The 17,016-nt window shown below is 53.7% G+C and overlaps 1 protein-coding gene across 10 annotated transcripts; it reads right to left on the bottom strand.

Annotated features, from left to right (window-relative positions):
- Positions 1–1,075: 1,075 nt before the first annotated feature.
- ST6GALNAC6 (ST6 N-acetylgalactosaminide alpha-2,6-sialyltransferase 6) lies at positions 1,076–16,672 on the bottom strand. 10 transcript variants are annotated; one of them, XM_053667723.1, is made up of 8 exons: positions 12,064–12,152; positions 10,407–10,871; positions 10,013–10,074; positions 9,040–9,130; positions 6,891–7,073; positions 5,588–5,994; positions 3,146–3,253; positions 1,076–2,524 (listed from the first exon to the last, which is right to left on the bottom strand). In XM_053667723.1, the coding sequence occupies exons 2-8, from the start codon at positions 10,473–10,475 to the stop codon at positions 2,110–2,112; spliced, it is 1,335 nt and encodes a 444-aa protein (XP_053523698.1). In that variant the 5' UTR covers positions 10,476–10,871; positions 12,064–12,152; the 3' UTR covers positions 1,076–2,109. The 10 variants fall into 10 exon arrangements, with proteins under 10 accessions (XP_053523698.1, XP_053523697.1, XP_053523702.1 ...); XM_053667722.1 differs by having other exon boundaries at positions 12,017–12,106; XM_053667727.1 differs by lacking the exon at positions 12,064–12,152 and adding an exon at positions 11,672–11,691 and having other exon boundaries at positions 10,674–10,871.
- Positions 16,673–17,016: the final 344 nt, after the last annotated feature.

Genomic DNA, 17,016 nt, shown 5'->3' with positions numbered 1-17,016 from the left:
TGTCCAGGCCATGCTTCTCACCTGACATTCCCTCCCTCTTCAATTGCACCTAATACAGAGCATGGCAGGCAGCTACTCACGAGGAGAACGTATACGTGAATTGGGAAATAAATGCAGTGCCGCCTTCCCTGCTCCCAGCTCTGTGGCCCCCCCATTCCGGGCTGGCCCAGAGCCCAGGGAGAGCTCTTTCCTGGCCCTTAGCAGGCCGCCTGCCCTTGTCTCACACAGTCACCCTTTGTTAGGCCTCTGCTCCCAAGGGTATCTTATCTGCCTAAACAGGTTGTAATCTCCCAGAGTCTCGACCCCCTTCCTCCTGCCAACCTGGGTTGTAAACAAGGCCTTTTACTCAACTCCAGCTCAACGCGCCCCTCCCAGGGCTGTAGCCCTGCCTGACTCCTGCCTGCCCAGCCTTGCAGGACACTTTGGCTCCCTGCCCTCAGCACCCCCAGGCCCTAGAGCCAACCTCTGACCCCGCCATTTCTCCTCTCCCCCTGAATCCTGTCCTTGTTTTCTCTCCTGTTCCTTCCCCCTTCCGCAACTGCTTTCTATGACAGAGATGTCATTCTGCACCCCCAAAGCTCTTGTCCCAGCCTCTGCACGACTCTTTCTCCTCTTCCAGGTCTCAGAAGAAAGTTACCTACTCAAAAGCCCTTCTCACAGCACCTGTATTATCGTCTTTGTAGCCCTTATTTCCTTCTTGTGGTGGCCTGACCGGGACAGAACCTGTTACGGGGCCTCACCCCTCCCTGGAACCTGAACTCCTTGACAGCAGTGTGTGGTCCTGAAACTGGGGCTCTGCAAGGGGAAGTGACTTGCCCAAGGTCACAGAAGCAGGGGAAGGCAGGACTGGAAAAGCCAGATGGGCTTGGCTTGGGAACCCCACACCTCCCCAACCCCCAGAGCTGCCAGCTCCCTCCCCAAGCTGCAAAATGCATGACTCACTGGCCAGCTAAAAAAGCTGGCCACCCTGCTTGTGTGTGGGCTCCTAACCTGGAGGGTGTGGGCGCTGTCCCACGGAGGCCCAAAGCCCTGGACCGGAATGGGCCCAGCTCAATCCATCAGAAGACGCAGGAACTGGAGCTGGAGCTTAGGTGCATTTATTCCTGTACAAATCATTACAAAACCAAGTCTGGGGGAGCCGCCAGACCCCACCTTACCCCAGTGTGCAATGGCTTGCTGCTGGCCTCCTCCTCTACCTGGCCCCTCCCATTCCACAGCCTCCTCCAGGAAGCCCTCTGGTCTTCCCTTCCAGGCTCCAGAGAAGCAGGGGGCAAACCCACCCCCTGAGGCCCAGTCATAAAGTGCCTGATACAGAGTGAGGAGAGATAGAACCCAAGCAACACAACTCCCAGCCCCCTAGAGCTTTTCCAGGCCCAGCAGGAGGGAGATTCTTGGATGATTCCAGCAGCTGCAGACAAAGGGGCCGGTAGAAACTTCAGTTTGGCTGGGGTCCCCCCTCTCTCAGCCCCAAAGGCTCCTCCAACAGGTGGAAAGCCTCAATGCTGGACAACAGAAAAGGAGGCCTGGCTCTTTAAGAGCCAAGCTAATGGCAACTGGGCCATTCCTATCAGAGTCCCCCAGACCTGGGGGAGTTTGCACAAAAATACCCTCATCTCCAGGAGGAGGTAGGGAAGGGAACCCCAGACCCCTAGAGAGCTGAGACCCTCAGCAAGGGGTTGTCGCTGGAGGGGTCTAGTATTATGGAGGGCAGACCCAAGGCAGCCAGTGGGGAAGGTGTGAGGGGGTCGAAGACTCCACCTTAGAACCTGACATGGGCAGAAGGGTGCCAGAGAAGAGGACAAGGGATTTGTCCAAGGCCACTCAGGACAGAGCCAAGACCCAGACACTGCCCCCCGACTTCGGGAACCCCTTAAGCCCACAAATGCCCTGGCCTGGCCTCCAGAGAGCTCTGACCCCCTATGCAACCTCTCTTTCTGGCTCTGGGAAGTGAGGGGCAACACAGAGTTCACAGGTCCCTGGAACAGGACCCCATGGTCCCAGACAACAGGGAATGATTCGGGAACCATCCTGGGGCTCTGAACCAAGGCCTCGTGGGAAAGCACATGTCCTTGGCGTCAAATTACTCAGAAATACCCTGATTGACTATGCTCAGACCCTGACTGGACGAGAAATCCCAACACCCCTGATTAGCCACATAAAAGTCCAAATCCCTGATTGGCCAAGAGATATCCCCAGGCCCTGACTGTCTGGAGGATACACCCTCTGCAAGGCCCTGATTGGCCAGAAGATACTCTGGCCAGCCTTGACTGGACAGGAGATGGCTGTCCGAGAGCCACTTCTCCTGTGTGTCTTGTGAGGGCCCCACGGGCAGGGCGGCCTAGGTCCACGAGGGATGGGAGAAGGTGATCCCGTACAGCTGGGCCCAGGATGAGAAGACCCTCTTCTCCGTGATGAAGCGGTGGTGGTTGCCCTTGCGGCTGTGTTCGTTCTGGATGTAGGTGACACACTCGTCCGGCCCCTTGGGCTCATAGTAGTGGTAGGGCATGCGCTGCAGGCGGGACCGCTGGCTGGGGCAGAGCAGATGGGGGCTGTGAGCGCAGGGCAGCTGCCGGCGGGGCCCTCGCCCTTTCCAGCCCCTGACCAGCTGCTGTAGGACCTTAATGGCAGAAATCCCTACCCATCCCTGAGCCTCAGTTTTCCACCACTAACTTTCTTTTTTAGAGCAGTAGACCTTTTCCTGTCTCCAAGGCAGAGTAGGGTAGAGGTAAGGACTGTGAGCTCTGGAGCCTGGCCCCACTCTTTACTGTTTGTGGGGCCTTTGGCCACTCACAGAACCACCTCCTCAGTTTTCCTCATCTATGAAATGGGGATAATAACATACCTATCCCTTAGGATCACTGTGAGGAGTGAATGAGATGATAAATATAGTCACGCTTGAGACATGGTCCCCACTCAATAAACCACAAGTGTGCCTCTTGGGCTTTCCATATAGGAATAACAACAGTTATTACTAATACACAAACTCTGGACTCTGGCCCCTGAGGCAGCTCTGAGCAGCCTGGACCTCCTCAGGGCAGTCTGAATGCCATCAAACAGAGACCCTTACAGGCCGCCCCGCCAAGGTTCCCAGGCCCCCAGCTCCATCCCAGGGCCAGTGACTAGGCATTGTCCTGGGGGGGCTCACCTGCAGTAGTCGGGGGGCACCATGCCGTAGACGTGCACGTGGTCACACAACTCCACCGCGATCACCATGGTGAACCAGCCTGTGCTCAGCCACGAATGGGACTTCTCCCTGGGGGCAGAGAGGAAGCATGATGAGGGGGCGGGCAGGGCAGGGCGGGCAGGCAGGGAGTAGTCTCCCCTCCCCGGTTTCAGAGAACTGCCCCCACTTCAGTCACCCCTGTCCAGCCCACTGCGGGGAGCATGGGTTTGCTGGCAGAGGGCTTGTCTGGGCAGAGGTGAGGGGTGTGGAGACAGCTCCTTTGAGGGCAAGAGTAGGAAAAGGGTATGCCAGGAATAAACTCTCGCGGAGACCGTCACACCGCAGCAGGCATGACCGCAGAACATGCTAGAAGCAGCTGTGCCCAGGCTAGAAGCAAACTCCTACGGGTGACCTATCAGACGCAGCCATGCTGGGAGTGACAGGTGCAGAGCAAGGCACCGGCAGAGCAGCTATGAGCCTGGAGCTGTGCTGTCCACTGCGGTGGCCACAGGTAGGACAGGCAGGCGTGTGTGAGCACTAGGCCTGGGTGGAGACGCGGTGTCGGCATAGAACACACACGTTGGATTTCTTGGAGAGTGTGAACAAAGAATGTAAAATATGTCACTGATCGTTTTTTTTATATTGATTACATGTTGAACTGAAAATAGCTGGGATATATTTGGTTGAAGGTGGTTCTTTGAAAATTTAACAGAAAAGAAATCTCTCACAAGACTGACAGAAAAAGAAGAGAGAAAAGACACAAATTACCAAGATCAAGAATAAAAGACAGCATCTCACCATAGACCATATAAACATTAAAAGACTAAGAAAACCACAAAAAACTACGTACACAAAAACTTAGATGAAATCAGCCGATTTCTTAAACACTACAAACTACCAAACCCACCCAAGATGAAACAGATAACCTGAATATTCTGTGATGATTAAGGAAAGTGAATCCATAGTTTAAAATCTTCTGGAAAAGACTCTCCAAGCCCAGAGAGTTTCACCAGCAAATTCTACCAAACATTTAAAGAAAAAAATAACACCAATTCTATACAATCTCTTCCAGAAAGAAGAGGAAATACTTCCCAATTCACTTGGTGAGGCCGGCATTACCCTGATAGCAAAACCAGGCAAAGACAGGACAAAACAGACCAGAGACCACCCGCCGTCTCTCACAAACACAGATACAAAAACCTCAAAGTACTAGCAAATCATACCCATCAATATATAAAAATAACAATACAGCACAATGAACTGGAGTTTATTGCAGAAACACAAGGCTAACTCAACATTTAAAAATCAATCAAGATAATCCACCATATTAATAGTCTTTAAAAAACCACATATTAATTGAGGTAGGAAAACATTGGATAAAATGCAATATCCAGTCCTGATAAAAACTCTTAGCAAACTAAGAAGCAAAGGGAATCTCCTCAACCTGATACAGGGAAGCTACAAAAACCGATAGCTAACCTCATATTTAATGATCAAAGACTGAGTGCTTCCCTCCTAAGACCAGGACCAAGGCAAAGATGTCTACCGCTGCCACTTCCAATACAATTCCACATTGTACTGAAAGTTCCTAGCCAGTGCAATAAGGCAAGAAACAGAAATGAGATGTACAGATATGAAAGGAATAAAGCTGTCCTTCCTTGCATGTCCTTACAGAATCACCTGCACAGAAAAATCCCAAAGAATCTACTAAAATCTCCTAGAACCAAAAAGTCAATTCAGCAAGATTACAGGATATACAGTCACTACACAAAAGTCATATTGCTAAATACTAACGACGAATAATTGGGAACCAAAAAATACCATTTACAGTAGCCCCCAAACTTTAAATATTTAGGTATAAATCAAACAAATATGTATAGGATCCATATGTTGGACATACTGAGTTAATAAAATATATTAAAAATAACTTCAGCTCTTTCTCTTTATTTTTTTAATGCGGCTACTATAAAAACTTAAAATTACGCATGTGGCTTGCATTTTATTTCCATTGGATGGCACAGGCCTAGCTTTTCCAGACCAGGGCTGGAGATGACGTGTACTTAATGCTGGGAGCCAACAGTGCACTTAAAGCGAGAGGTGCCAGGAGGTGCACTAGAGGGAGCTCTCCTAGAAAGATGCTGGAAATGACTGGGCAACCTTAGAGCGGAGCATGCTGGGAGCCCTCCTTCTCTCAGGGCAATGCATGCTGGGAGGAAGCCCCCTAGGGAAGATGAGGCCAGGCAGTGCATGTTGGAAATGACTCATGCTAAAAGCTGGACATTAAGAGTATTCCCCCAGGAGACCTAACCAGAGGTTGGCATGTGACCACACCCTCAAAGTGCATGCTGGGAGCAACAGGCCCACTGTGCAGAACATGCTAAAGAGCAGAGGGCTGGCCAGAGGGGGCAGGCAGGAGACTGGTACCTGTCCTTGCCTGTCTCACCCCGGAAGAGGTCGTCAAATTGGCGCATGCGGCCGGGAGAGACGGCGTAGGCCTCCATGTTGGGGAACACCAGGCCTGCCCTCTGGATGACCCGCACAAGGCTGCCCTGGGGCTTCTGCATCTTGTTCGGGGGGCCCCAGAAGATGAATATGGTTTCGGGGGTCCGGTTGACGAACTCCTGGGGCCTCCGCAGCACACGGAAGACACTGGAATGGGCCACTACGCGGAAAGTGGTCTTGTTGCCCACATCTGCCGAGTAGCCCGTGGTGGGCGCGTCATTCATGCGGATTGTGCACTCGGCCCGTTCAATCTCGGGACCCAGCTTGGTGCCCAGGAGGTGGCTGGAGCTGGTGATGACCACGCACTGGTGACACCGGGAAGGCAGCGTCTGGGGGGACAAGGAAAGTTAACACTGTCACAATCACTTGTGGCAGGCTTTGTGCTCTGTACATTCAGGCCTCCAAGAGGCCAAAATAATTATGGCCCCTTTATTTATTTTTAAGGTTTTATATATTTATTTTTAGAGAGAGGGGAAGGGCAGGAGAAAAAGAGGGAGAGAAAAATCAATGTGTGGTTGCCTCTTGTATGCCCCCAACTGGGGACCTGGCCCACAACCCAGGCATGTGCCCTGACTGGGAATCAAACCAGTGACCTTTTGGTTCGCAGGCTGACAATCCACTGAGCCACACTAGCCAGGGCTAATTATGCCCATTCTAAGGACAGAGAAACTAAAGCCCATTTGTTCAACATTCAACAAATATTTATAGTAAGCAGACTAATGGTCAAGTACTCAGGACAGAGCAATGAGCAAAAGAGATTCCACTCCTGCCTTAAGAACTCATGGTCAGGGAGACATGAACAAGTAAAAGGCAACATTATGTGGGCGGTGAGTAAACCGCTAGAAGAAAATGCAGTGGGGGCGGGAGCAGGGGCTATTTTTGTGTCGTCTGTACGGCGGGGCCCTCCTGAACCCGGTGTGGACTCCCCAGCAGAGACAGAAGTCAGAGACAACCAAGTATCTTTCCCAAGATTTCCGACCAAGGAGATGGTAGGGTTTTAGTGCAAAGGGTGGGACCTTGGGAAGAACTGAGGCCCACACCAGGGCAGAGCTCTTGTCCAAGGTCACACAGCAAAAACAGGGCTGAAGGCACTGGGAGCTGGGGCCTCGACTCCTGGGGCCACCCTTTCCTTTAGGAGGGATGGAGAGGAAAAAAAGCTGGAGCAGTGGTGGAGGGCAATGGGGAGGATCAGACACCAGGCAGCTCCCCAAAGTGGCTGCCCTACCTTGTTGCCAAGGATGGGGACATAGCCATCAGCAATGCTCCACTTCCTGAGGTTGATGGGCCGGCGACTGAAGCCTCGCAGGGAGCCATAGTGGAAGACCTCATTGGCACTGTTGGAGCTGTAGAGGATGAGGATGGTGATGAGAGCGAAGAGGGTCATCACGAACACTGCTGACCGCTGCTCCTGGAGAGGGGAGAGGCTGGTGAGGGCCCAGGGGCCGTGCGGACTTGGTGCCCCACCTCCTTACCACCTACAACCCCTGGCTAACTCCTGCTCCCGATCCCAAACCAGTTCAGACACTGCCTCCTCCAGGAAGGCCTCCTCCATCCTTCTGAGCACTGATCACACCACCATGAGTTCCGAGGCGGGGACTGGGTTAGCCTCGCTCCCCACCATTATCCCAGCTCTCAGGGTGGGTGAGGACTGGAGCACAAAGGGTTCTCAGAGGCAGGTCTGCTGGACTGAATTGTATGTGGGCGCCAAAGGGTCCCTCCTACAGATGGAAGGATGCTTGGGAACCTGGAGGGAGAGGGCGTGGATCTGTTCAGACACTGGGCTGCTTGGGTAGTCTTTGTGCCACCATGTGGCTGACAGGGCGGGGAAAGTGACACCCAAATTGCCCACTGGGGGGTGTGTGCACAGGGTCTGCAAGGCTAGCCGAGACCTGGGGGCCCTGGCTCCTGGTGCTGAGCCCGCTGTGCTGGTTATCCATGTATTGTTTCTCAGCTCCAAGTCCTCCCCACCTTTTAAAAGATTTTATTTATTTTTAGAGAGGGGAAGAAGGGAGAAAGAAAGGAAGAGAAACATGGATGTGCGAGAGATACATCGGTTGCCTCTTGCACACCCCCAACCAGGGATTTGGCCCACAACCCAGGCAAGAGCCCTGACTGGGAATTGAACCAGCGATCTTTCAGTTTGCAGGCTGGCCCTCAATCCACTGAGCCACACCAGCCAGGGTCCAAGTTCACCCTTTTTGCCAGCTCTGCAGAAATGGATCTGGACCCTTTCCTTGTTTTTCCTCGCCAGCTCACTGCATATTAAGTTTTGTCAGTAGAGAGCGTGGGAGACACTGTAGAAGGCAAGGCCTTCGCTTCCTGACTCTGGTGGGCTTTGCATCTGGTTCTGGGGCACTTGCTCCCACAGTGCACACGGCTTCTTCAGCCCATGCTCAACTCTAGTGCCCAGTGGCCAGCAGCCAGCTGCACTCAGCAGATTCCTCCAGCGCCCACCTTCAGGCGGTTCTGGAACACAGTGCCTCAGGCTCCTGCTGCGATCACAGCTTCTCCCGAGTTGAGCTCAACCAGGACCCTCAACCACCTGCAACAACCAGTGCCCTCTGCTTCCCTCCTTGGAGCAGTTCTGTATGGAGGGCCCGTGCCTCTGGGGAATTATCTCCTGAAACAGCCTTCCCTGTGGCCTGGAGGGTGGATTTACAGCTGCTTTCACCAGTACAGCACCACAGTTCTCTGCCCTCCAGTGGACCAAAGCCCTGCCCTCTCCAGCAAGGCCTGGACCTCTGACCTGGCGCTGGTGGCTGCTCCTTATACTACAATTCCCTCGTTCCTTAGAGTTCCAATCCCTCGGTATTCCAAAGCCCAACTATCGTTAATAACTCTTTACATTAAGCTTCCCCTGTTCAAATTATTGTGTGTTTTCTCTCTGCCAACAGGACCCAGACTGATGCACCCACATCACCCAGCTCCCAACCCTCAGGCTCTGCCAAGGCTGTGCTGCTGTGGATTCTAGGAAGAGGGGGTGCAGGACAAGGTATATAGCAGGTGCTCAGGAAAGCATGAATGAGTGGATGATGGGGAATCCTGTCATCCTCAGAGGGATGCTCACAGCATTCTGTCATCTTGGACCAACTTCTGCCTCCTTCTCCAGACTCCCACTCACCTCTACCTTCCCACCCCACCCTTCCTGCACAGCACGTTGCTTTCTTGGACCCGGGCCCAGGGAGGCAGGAGCTTGCCCAAAGCCACACGGATCAGTGGTACAGCAGGGCTCCACCCAGGGCCTGCCAGGCACCAGCCGCTTCTCGGCAAGGAAGGGAGACTTGTGGCTTGGGTCAGAAGCTGGTCTGTAGAAGCTCATCTCACTGAAGGAAGTAAAAGGCTGAGATGGGGACCAGAAATGAAGGAGGACTTACTTTGTTGCTACTCATCTCTCTCTGGCATCTGCTGAGGGGCAGGGGCCAGCGTCCTGCAGGTGGCCCAGGGGGCAGGGATGTGGGCTCACACCTGCAAGTCACAGAAAGGGTTATGGTCTGTGTGCCCTCCCATAGGTCCAGCTTATCAAAGACTCTGCCCTCCCCACCCCTGCCAGCTCTTCTCCCACCCATGACTTCAAGGCTCAGGGCTGTATATTTTGCAGATGGAGACACGGAGGCCCAGAAAGAGCAGAAAGCTGAGGTCACAGAGCCAGGTGGTAGCAGAACCCTTATTCTCTCCCTGCTCCTTGCTCTCTTCCCCTCGGTGCTCTCAGCAGGGGCTGCCCCACACCCTGGCTCTTCTAGGCAGCTGGTTCCCATGCTGGGGGGCCTGCCCCCCACCCAGCAGGAACCCCATTCCCACGGCTACTTGAAACCCTGCTTTAGGTCCCTGTGGACCTGGAATAAAGCAACATTCTTTGTAGGTCCCCAACGTTCTCTGCACCTGTACCCTTCCAGGTCTTACACAAAATGTCTGAGAAACCCTGCCTTCCTGCACCCTGCTCACACCCACTCAACCCTCAAACCTGCAGGGGCCAGGCAGGAACTTCCCCGAAGTGTCACCTCCACACAAGGCTAAGCCCCCGCAAGTCCCCACCACAGTCTCTGCTGTGCCTCCTGGAGATGGGTACAGGAGGATGGCTGAATGACTTCAGTAATTTCCAAGTAAGATCTTAGGGACTAAGGGCACACAGTCTCATCTCTCAATAGGTTCTAATCACAGCCCCTCCCTCAGAGGGTGTGAGGGATCCTTAGGGGACAATGCAGTCTAATGTGCCCCAGACAGCCCTTCCTCCCTGTCCCAGCCCCGGTGGCCTTGCTGTGAGAGGGCAAGCCCAGATCTGCTCCTGGCTCCCCGACCGGCACCCATCCTCCCAGGACCCAGCTCCTGACCAGATCTCAGTTTCCCCACCTGTCAAATGGAAACAAGCACTTGTGTCCAGCCGTCTCCAGCAGATTCAAGCCAAGAGGCCACTAAGGTTGGGAGAACGCAAAGGGAGAAGCTGGGGCCCGGGGCTCCCCAGCTCTGTCCTCCCTTCTCAGCGACCTCCCAGCTGCCGCTACCATCTCCGCCCCCTGACCTAGCTGCTGTTTACTCCTACACTGCCACCGGGAATAGCCAGAGAACCTCAGGCCAGAGAAGGCTTCCCCCATATGCCGCTCCTGACTGGTTAGGTCCTGACTCCGCCCACTACCCAGGCCTGGTCCCCACTCGTTCCGAGCCCCGCCCCTTGCCTCCCAACCAGGTTTCAGATTTCGCCCTGGCCCGCCCTCACAGGCAGTCAGGGAGGCCCTGGGATTCTCACCGGATACAGATCCGAAAACTGAGGCTCATCACAAGGGAAGAGTGGCCTGTCTTTGGACGCACAGCCCATCAGCGCAAATTACAAGAGTCCACAATTCCAGGATCGCCCCCATCAGTCCTGACGCCTTTGGCATTCCAGGCCCTTGCCAGTGCAGCTGGGCCAGCAACTGAGCTGAGCCTCTGTCGTCACTACTCTTTCCTCCAGATGCCCCTCGCTCCAGACACTCCAGCGCACTCCAGTTCCCAGGCCCACCCCCGACTTTCCCACCTTGGCCTGAGCGGTGGCCTCAGCCGGGACCAGGGTTCCCCTGGTCGGTCCCCCTTGTCAGTCCCGTCACAGTCCTGCTCTTGAGAAGGCCATGGTCAGTGCAGCATTTCAGGTTCAAGTGCGAATCCCGGTTCCACCACTTACTGGCTGAGGGGCCTTGGGCAAGCCATGGACCTCCCTCAGCCTCAGTTTCCTCATCTGTGAAATGGGAGTAATGAGAGTAGGTAACTTCAGGGGAAGTTGGAAGGATTCAAGCCCGTCTGGCAAGGAAGGCACAGGGTTTGCACGTACTAGGTCAGTGGCAATAGCTGTTATTCTTGCTGTAATTCATTGTTCAAGGCCTGCCTCATGGAGTTGGGCAGCGAAAACATTCCCTCCTTCTCTGACCCCTAGCCCAACAACTTCACTCCTATCAGAAGTGTGTGCCAACTGAGCATCACCCACTCACTCGATCCTCCCGGCAACACTGCATGGTAGGGGCTCTTACTCCCCATATCACAGATGAGGAGACTGAGGTTCAGAGAGGCAAAGTGCCTTGCAGGGCTGTCCAGAGCCTGCTGGGGGGACTTGTTTGTAGGGCAGCCCAGGGCTGAGGTTAACGGGATCTCCCTCAAGGATACCCCAGGGCTGGAATGTGGGGGGCCAGAGGCCCCAAGTATGTGCCCACCCCCTGGCCTGGCACACGAGGCAGGCCTGTTGGGGAGTGACTTGCTCAGGCTGGGGAGACCGAGGCTCAGAGCACCGGGCCAGGGGTGTGGAGTCATGCCCAAAGCGGGCCCTGCAGTTGGGCTGAGTGCGAGAGGTAAGGAGAGGGTGGCACACCTTGCCCTCTGTTTAGGGGCTTTGCCTCCCTCAGCCCGGGGATTCCTCCTGCAGGGTCGGGACGCCCCCACAAGCGGCGCGGGAGGAAGCCTCCTGAGAGAAGGGGGAGGGAGGTACCTAATTCCCAAATGGGGATCGCCAAGCCCATGGGTCCGCTCGGGGTGGGGGCGACTCACCCTGTGTATCCCCACTGCGCTGACCCCACCAACTCCCGCACTCCGGAGGTCCGGAGTCCTAGCCCCAGCTAGGAAAAAAAAGGGTGGTACAAGAGCGGCCGGGTCCCCGAGCTCCAACAGTGTAGACAGAGGCAGGTAGGCCCCCGCAAACCCCGCGACAGCCCTTGGGCACGAGGACCAGGATCTCCCGTCCCGGTTGCCTAAAAAGGGGGTCTAGGGCAGCCCCTGGGGCGCCCACATCATCACTCCCCATCCCCAGAGGCTCCCAACCTCCTCCCCCCCCCCCGCCCGGGCTCAGGCAGCGCCCCAACCCCCGCTGCCCGCCCCCGCGAAGCGCCTGCTCACCTCCCCCGGGGAGCACCCGGCCCCCCGTGGCCCCTGAGCCCCCTCACATGGTGCCGGGAGCTGAGAGCGGGGTCCGCGTTCCTCCAGCCGTCCAGGCCCCGCTGCAGCCCTGGCCCGCTGGGTCCTAGCGCCGCAGATCCCACCTCCCTCCCAGGCCTGGGAGGCGGGCAGAGCCTGGGGGCGGGGGCCGCGGATGGCTGGCCCCGCCCCCCCGGCTGTGACGGGAAGGGGTTGGAGGTAGAGGCAAGTGACCCTGGGCTAGGGCTACTTGAGAGTCTCGCTTACTCCTCTGGGCCCTGTAGTAGCAATAAAAATAACAGCCTTCCAGAGCCGTTCGGTGAGGATCATGCCCACTTTTATTTCGCTTTATTGTCACCATGACTGGAATGGGGAAACTGAGTCCCAGAGCACACTACGCTTGAAAGCACTTGGGTTTTTCCCTGGGCACCCCCACCCAGGCCCTCCAGAGCCCTGCACGCAGGGTTACTCAGTCACCCTGAGTGAACTCAGGGTCCACCTCCAATTCAAGTCCAGCCCTGCCTTCTCTAGCTATGTGGCCTTGGCACATTACTTACCTCTCCCCTGCCCACCTCTGGAATTAAAAAATACTTCTTACGATTTTCAGGGTATTCATCTTATCATTTTATGAGATGGTGAGAAATATCCAGGAGCCGTGATAGGGGCCTGGTGAAATAAACAAAGGTCAGGCCTTGCTAAATAAACTGAGTGAGGCGGCTCGGTATGTACCGACAGAAGAGTCTGCCAGGATATTTAACAGGATGTTGACGTGAAAGAAGCAAGTTGAAGAATGGCATCTCTATAATCCCTCGGGAAAACAAAGATATGAAAACGTGTATCCCCTTCCTGCGCATGGACCCTGGAGAAGTTTTTGAACATGTACACAACGAAATTCAAAGCAGCCTCGCTTAAAAAAAAAAAGAAAGAAAAACTTAACTGGAAACAGCCCATTTATCAACAGGAGAATGGAATTTCTAACATGATGGTATGTTCACAGTGTGAAATATTAAATAGCAGGAGGAAATGAGCTAGAATTACAGGGATGAATCTTAGATACATAAGGAGTGAAAAAGGCAAGTCTCAGAAGACAAATGAACAACACGATATATTGTTTGTGCGTGTTGCAGGCAGTAGGCCACCTCTCATAGCCAGGGACGAAAGATAGCTTTCGTCTATCAGAGTGATTAAAGTTTTAAAAGCAAAAGTCAAGAACACTGTCGTCTCCATTGGGGAGGCAGGGAGGTAACACGGGGGTGCGAATTTCTGGTAGGGTCTGGTCATCTGTGCGTGGCACAGTATTTAAGAAGATAGGAAAAAAAGGAAAGGTAGATGAGAATAAGAAAATGCCTTTTGCCTACCATGGTGATTAAAGTGTTAACAGTGGTTCTTTCTGGAATGATGAGACTATGGACTGCTTTTTTTCCCTTTTGGCTTAACTGTATTCCCCCCGAATTTTTAATAATGGTTACACAAATGTTTTTGCATTTAAAGATTTACTTTTTGCCCTCGATGGCGTGGTTCAGTGGATTGAGTGCCAGCCTACAAACCAAAGCATGGCCAGTTCGATTCCCATCAGGGCACATGCCTGGGTTGCAGGCCAGGTCCCCAGTAAGGGGGCGCAAGAGAGACAACCACACACTGATGTTTCTCTCACTCTTTTCTTTCCTCCCCTTTTTCTAAATATAAATAAATAAAATCTTTTTTAAAAATAAAAATTTATTTTTTAATTAAAACATTTATTTATATACTCTTTAAGATTCTATTTATTTATTTTTAGAGAGAGGGGAGGGGAGGGAGAAAGAAAGGAAGAGAAGCATCGATGTGCAAGAGATACATTAATCAGTTGCTTCTCACATGCCCCCAACTCGGGAACCTGGCTCACAACCCAGTTATGTTCCCTGACTAGGAATCAAAGGAATCGAACCAGCGACCTTTCGGTTCACAGGCTGGCATTCAGTCTACTGAGTCACACCAGCCAGGACTAAAAATTTATTTTTAACTTATCAAAAAGAAACTGCATATATAACACGATTCCTTTTAAGAATATAACTGTCGATGGTTTAATGTTTGTCAATGCACCCAGAGGGCATCTAGAAGAATCTACGAAGATTACTAGCAGTAGTTTCCTCTGGGGAGCAGACTCCAGGTGGAACGGGTGGGTGCTGCCTTGACTTTTTGCTTCATAAACTTCCAGGTTGTTTGCACTGGACCAATTTAATAAGTTACCACCACTTTGTTTTTAATTAAAACAAAAGGGGGTGGAACAAGGTCCAGCTTCCAGGCTGTAGAGAAAAGGCCCACCAGGTAGTGGGGGCAGTGGGGAGGGCCAAGGCTGGGTTCAAGGCTTCCTGCACCTCTGGGATCCACTTCCACCTGCTTCCTGCACCCCAGCCCCATGCCCACCCCTGGCCCTTCTTGGCCACTTGCCAGCACGTTCAACCACAGAGCAGGGGCCACCAAGCAGGAAGCCCGACGAACCGGGCTGCTGGGGCTCAGAAAAGGGGAGCCCTTTGCCAGAGGTCACCTTGCAGGTTGGGAGCTGCACTAGGGGGGCCATCCTGTCCCCAGCCCTTCTTCCTGACCCAGGCCAATGCCCTCTGGAAATAAGGGTGCAGAGCCCAGCTCCTGGACCAAAGCCAGACCTGCATCTCCCCACTCCAGCCTGTGATATCTCCAGGACCCAGGCTTACTTCAGGATGTTCTGCCATGGGGCTGGCTTACTTTTCCTGGGCCCTGAGGAACAGAGTGAGAAATTAAATGGAGTCACTCTACCAAGGCGCTAAATCACTAAATTCAAGCAGGTTGAGGCATGAGGAAATGATGCCTCAGTTCCTCATCCCTATTCTATTCCTCATTCTATTCTTGTTTTACTGGAAATTTAAACTTTGAAATGTTCCAGTCCTACATCAAACATCAATGCCTGTATATTCATCAAACCTGCAGATAACCCTCTGTGTACACCCTGAAGGGCTAAGGAAAGGAAGTCTGTGCGTCCAGATCACGTGACATCCTGTATTCTGAGCAGCAGTCATGGAGGGTTACCATCTGGCCCCAATCCGGAGAATGCAGAAGTGTCTCTTCTCAAGAATGCACTTTTTACTATAAGAACCCTCAGCTTTTCTTTCTTCTCTGGAACAGTCTGGGTATTGCTTGTCTTTCCAGTTTGCAAGCCCTAAGACTCTTGAATAATTATTTACCATTTATTTCTCCCCAAAGCCTCCAAATTCTTTTTGAGTTCCTGCCACAGCCCCAAGAACAGTAACAGCCACTTCAATAATAATGAGGACACCAACAGGTCCGCCCCAGCCAGTCTGGCTCAGTCGGTTTTACAGGAGCCTCATCTTGTAAACAGAAAGGCCTACATACCTAGGGTGTGGGTTTAGTCCCCGGCCAGGGTGCGACTGAGAGGCAACCGATCAATGTTTCTCTTTCACATCAATGTTTCTCTCCCTCTCTTTCTCTCTCCCTTCCCCTCTCTCTAGAATCAATTAAAACAATTTTTTTAAAGAAAAAAAAAACAGCTTGAAAAACAATAGCTCCCATGTGTCATGTGCTTTCTCCTGTGATAAGCACTTTACAAACATACTCGCCGAATCCTTCAAATAACCTGAGATGTTACCCCCACTCTCTAGAGGGAGAAGCGAGGCTCCGAGTACACACAGGTGCGTGAGCTGAGTACCCACAAGCCATTCTGCCCCAGAGCCCTGGGCCTGCCCACTCGCGTGCCAGAGCCTTAACGGATGAGGGGTTGTGGCCCATCCTGGTGCTCCCCCCACCCCCAAGCCGTCCACTATGGTCTGGGGGAGATAGCCTCTGCTTCAGCCCTTTTCGCCCCCCGGGGCAGGGAGATCCTGAGTGTGATCTTCTCCTGGCCCTTTAGCGATCTTTGCAATGTTAGACTCCTGGAAAGGGTCCTCAGAGATCTCCTCGCCTGCCACCCCAGCTCCCAATTTACAGAGTACTGGGGCCCATAGAGGGGAGAGGACTTGCCCAAAACTCTCCAGGGGTCTGGGCAGAGCCTGGGTGGGAGCCAGGCCTGTGGGCTCCAGCTTCTCTCCCTCTGGGCAAGAAGGAGGCCCAGGGATGGGCATTTGAAGAGAGGCCGGTGAAAGCTGCAGGCAGGTGATGGCTGGCACACAGTAGCCGCTCATAAGTACTTGTCCCCAAGACCTGGGCAGTGGACCTGGAACCAGGACGTACCTGGTTCTTCATGGGCACCGATAGGAGTGGTCAGATTGGCCTAGGTGACCTGGACATGGGTGCCTGCCGATACCTAGGAGAACCAACGTTCCTTTCCTCACCTGGCTAGAGGTTTGGCGTGAGGTCCTGGCCCGGCCCCCAAGTTCCTTCTGAGGAGAGAGGCCCCTGGAGACACCTATAGGCTGTGAGGCTCACCTGGCTTCCCCTCGGGACGCAGGAGGAGGTAGGAGCTGGGCTGCTGAGGGGCAGAGGAGCCAGGACGTGCACAGAGGCCCAAAGAGGGGCTGCACACCAAGGAGCCCCCCAGGAAGAGGAGGCTCCGGCCCCAACTCACCCCTTCCCCCGGAAGTGGCAGGAACCGCAGTGGCAGAGGAGCAGGTGCTCACCGCCTGCAGCGGGCCGGGACCAGCCACCAGCCCAGCCACCAGCCCAGCCAGGAGTGGCCTACGAGGAGCCTCCCTGGAGGAAGTAACTGGTGGACAGTCCCTACCAGGTCATAAAGCCCAGAAATCTGGGCCAACCCAGCAATAAACACCCCACTAGGGGCAGGGCCAGGACAGATGCGCCTTGTCACTGGGCCCCAGGGTGAAGCCAGTATATTTGTGGGGTTGGAGTGGGAGGAGGCAACCACCTGGGAGGGGTTGAGCTTGGGTCCCACCAGGATTAGTGGGCCGTGGGCCATGCATCCCAGGGATGAGGCTGTGAGGGGAGGTGCTGCTGGGCTGGGAGTCTTTTTATTTATTTATTTTGTTATTATTATTTTAAAAGATTTTATTTATTTA

This window comes from Artibeus jamaicensis, unplaced genomic scaffold (assembly GCF_021234435.1).
Source record: "Artibeus jamaicensis isolate MK-2021 breed Jamaican fruit bat unplaced genomic scaffold, CSHL_Jam_final contig_471, whole genome shotgun sequence".
NCBI lineage: Eukaryota > Metazoa > Chordata > Mammalia > Chiroptera > Phyllostomidae > Artibeus > Artibeus jamaicensis.
Note: the sequence above shows the minus strand (reverse complement) of the source record. Positions and strands in the feature narration are given on the sequence as shown.

Excerpts from the sequence above, each read along its gene's own strand:
- ST6GALNAC6 (XM_053667723.1), bottom strand. The coding sequence starts at position 10,475 with ATGGGCTGTGCGTCCAAAGACAGGCCACTCTTCCCTTGTGATGAGCCT. Across the intron at positions 9,131-10,012 it reads TGCTTGTTTCCATTTGACAG|GTGTGAGCCCACATCCCTGC; the intron begins GTGGGGAAACTG and ends TGTGACTTGCAG. Across the intron at positions 2,525-3,145 it reads GTGCCCCCCGACTACTGCAG|CGGTCCCGCCTGCAGCGCAT; the intron begins GTGAGCCCCCCC and ends TGCCCCAGCCAG.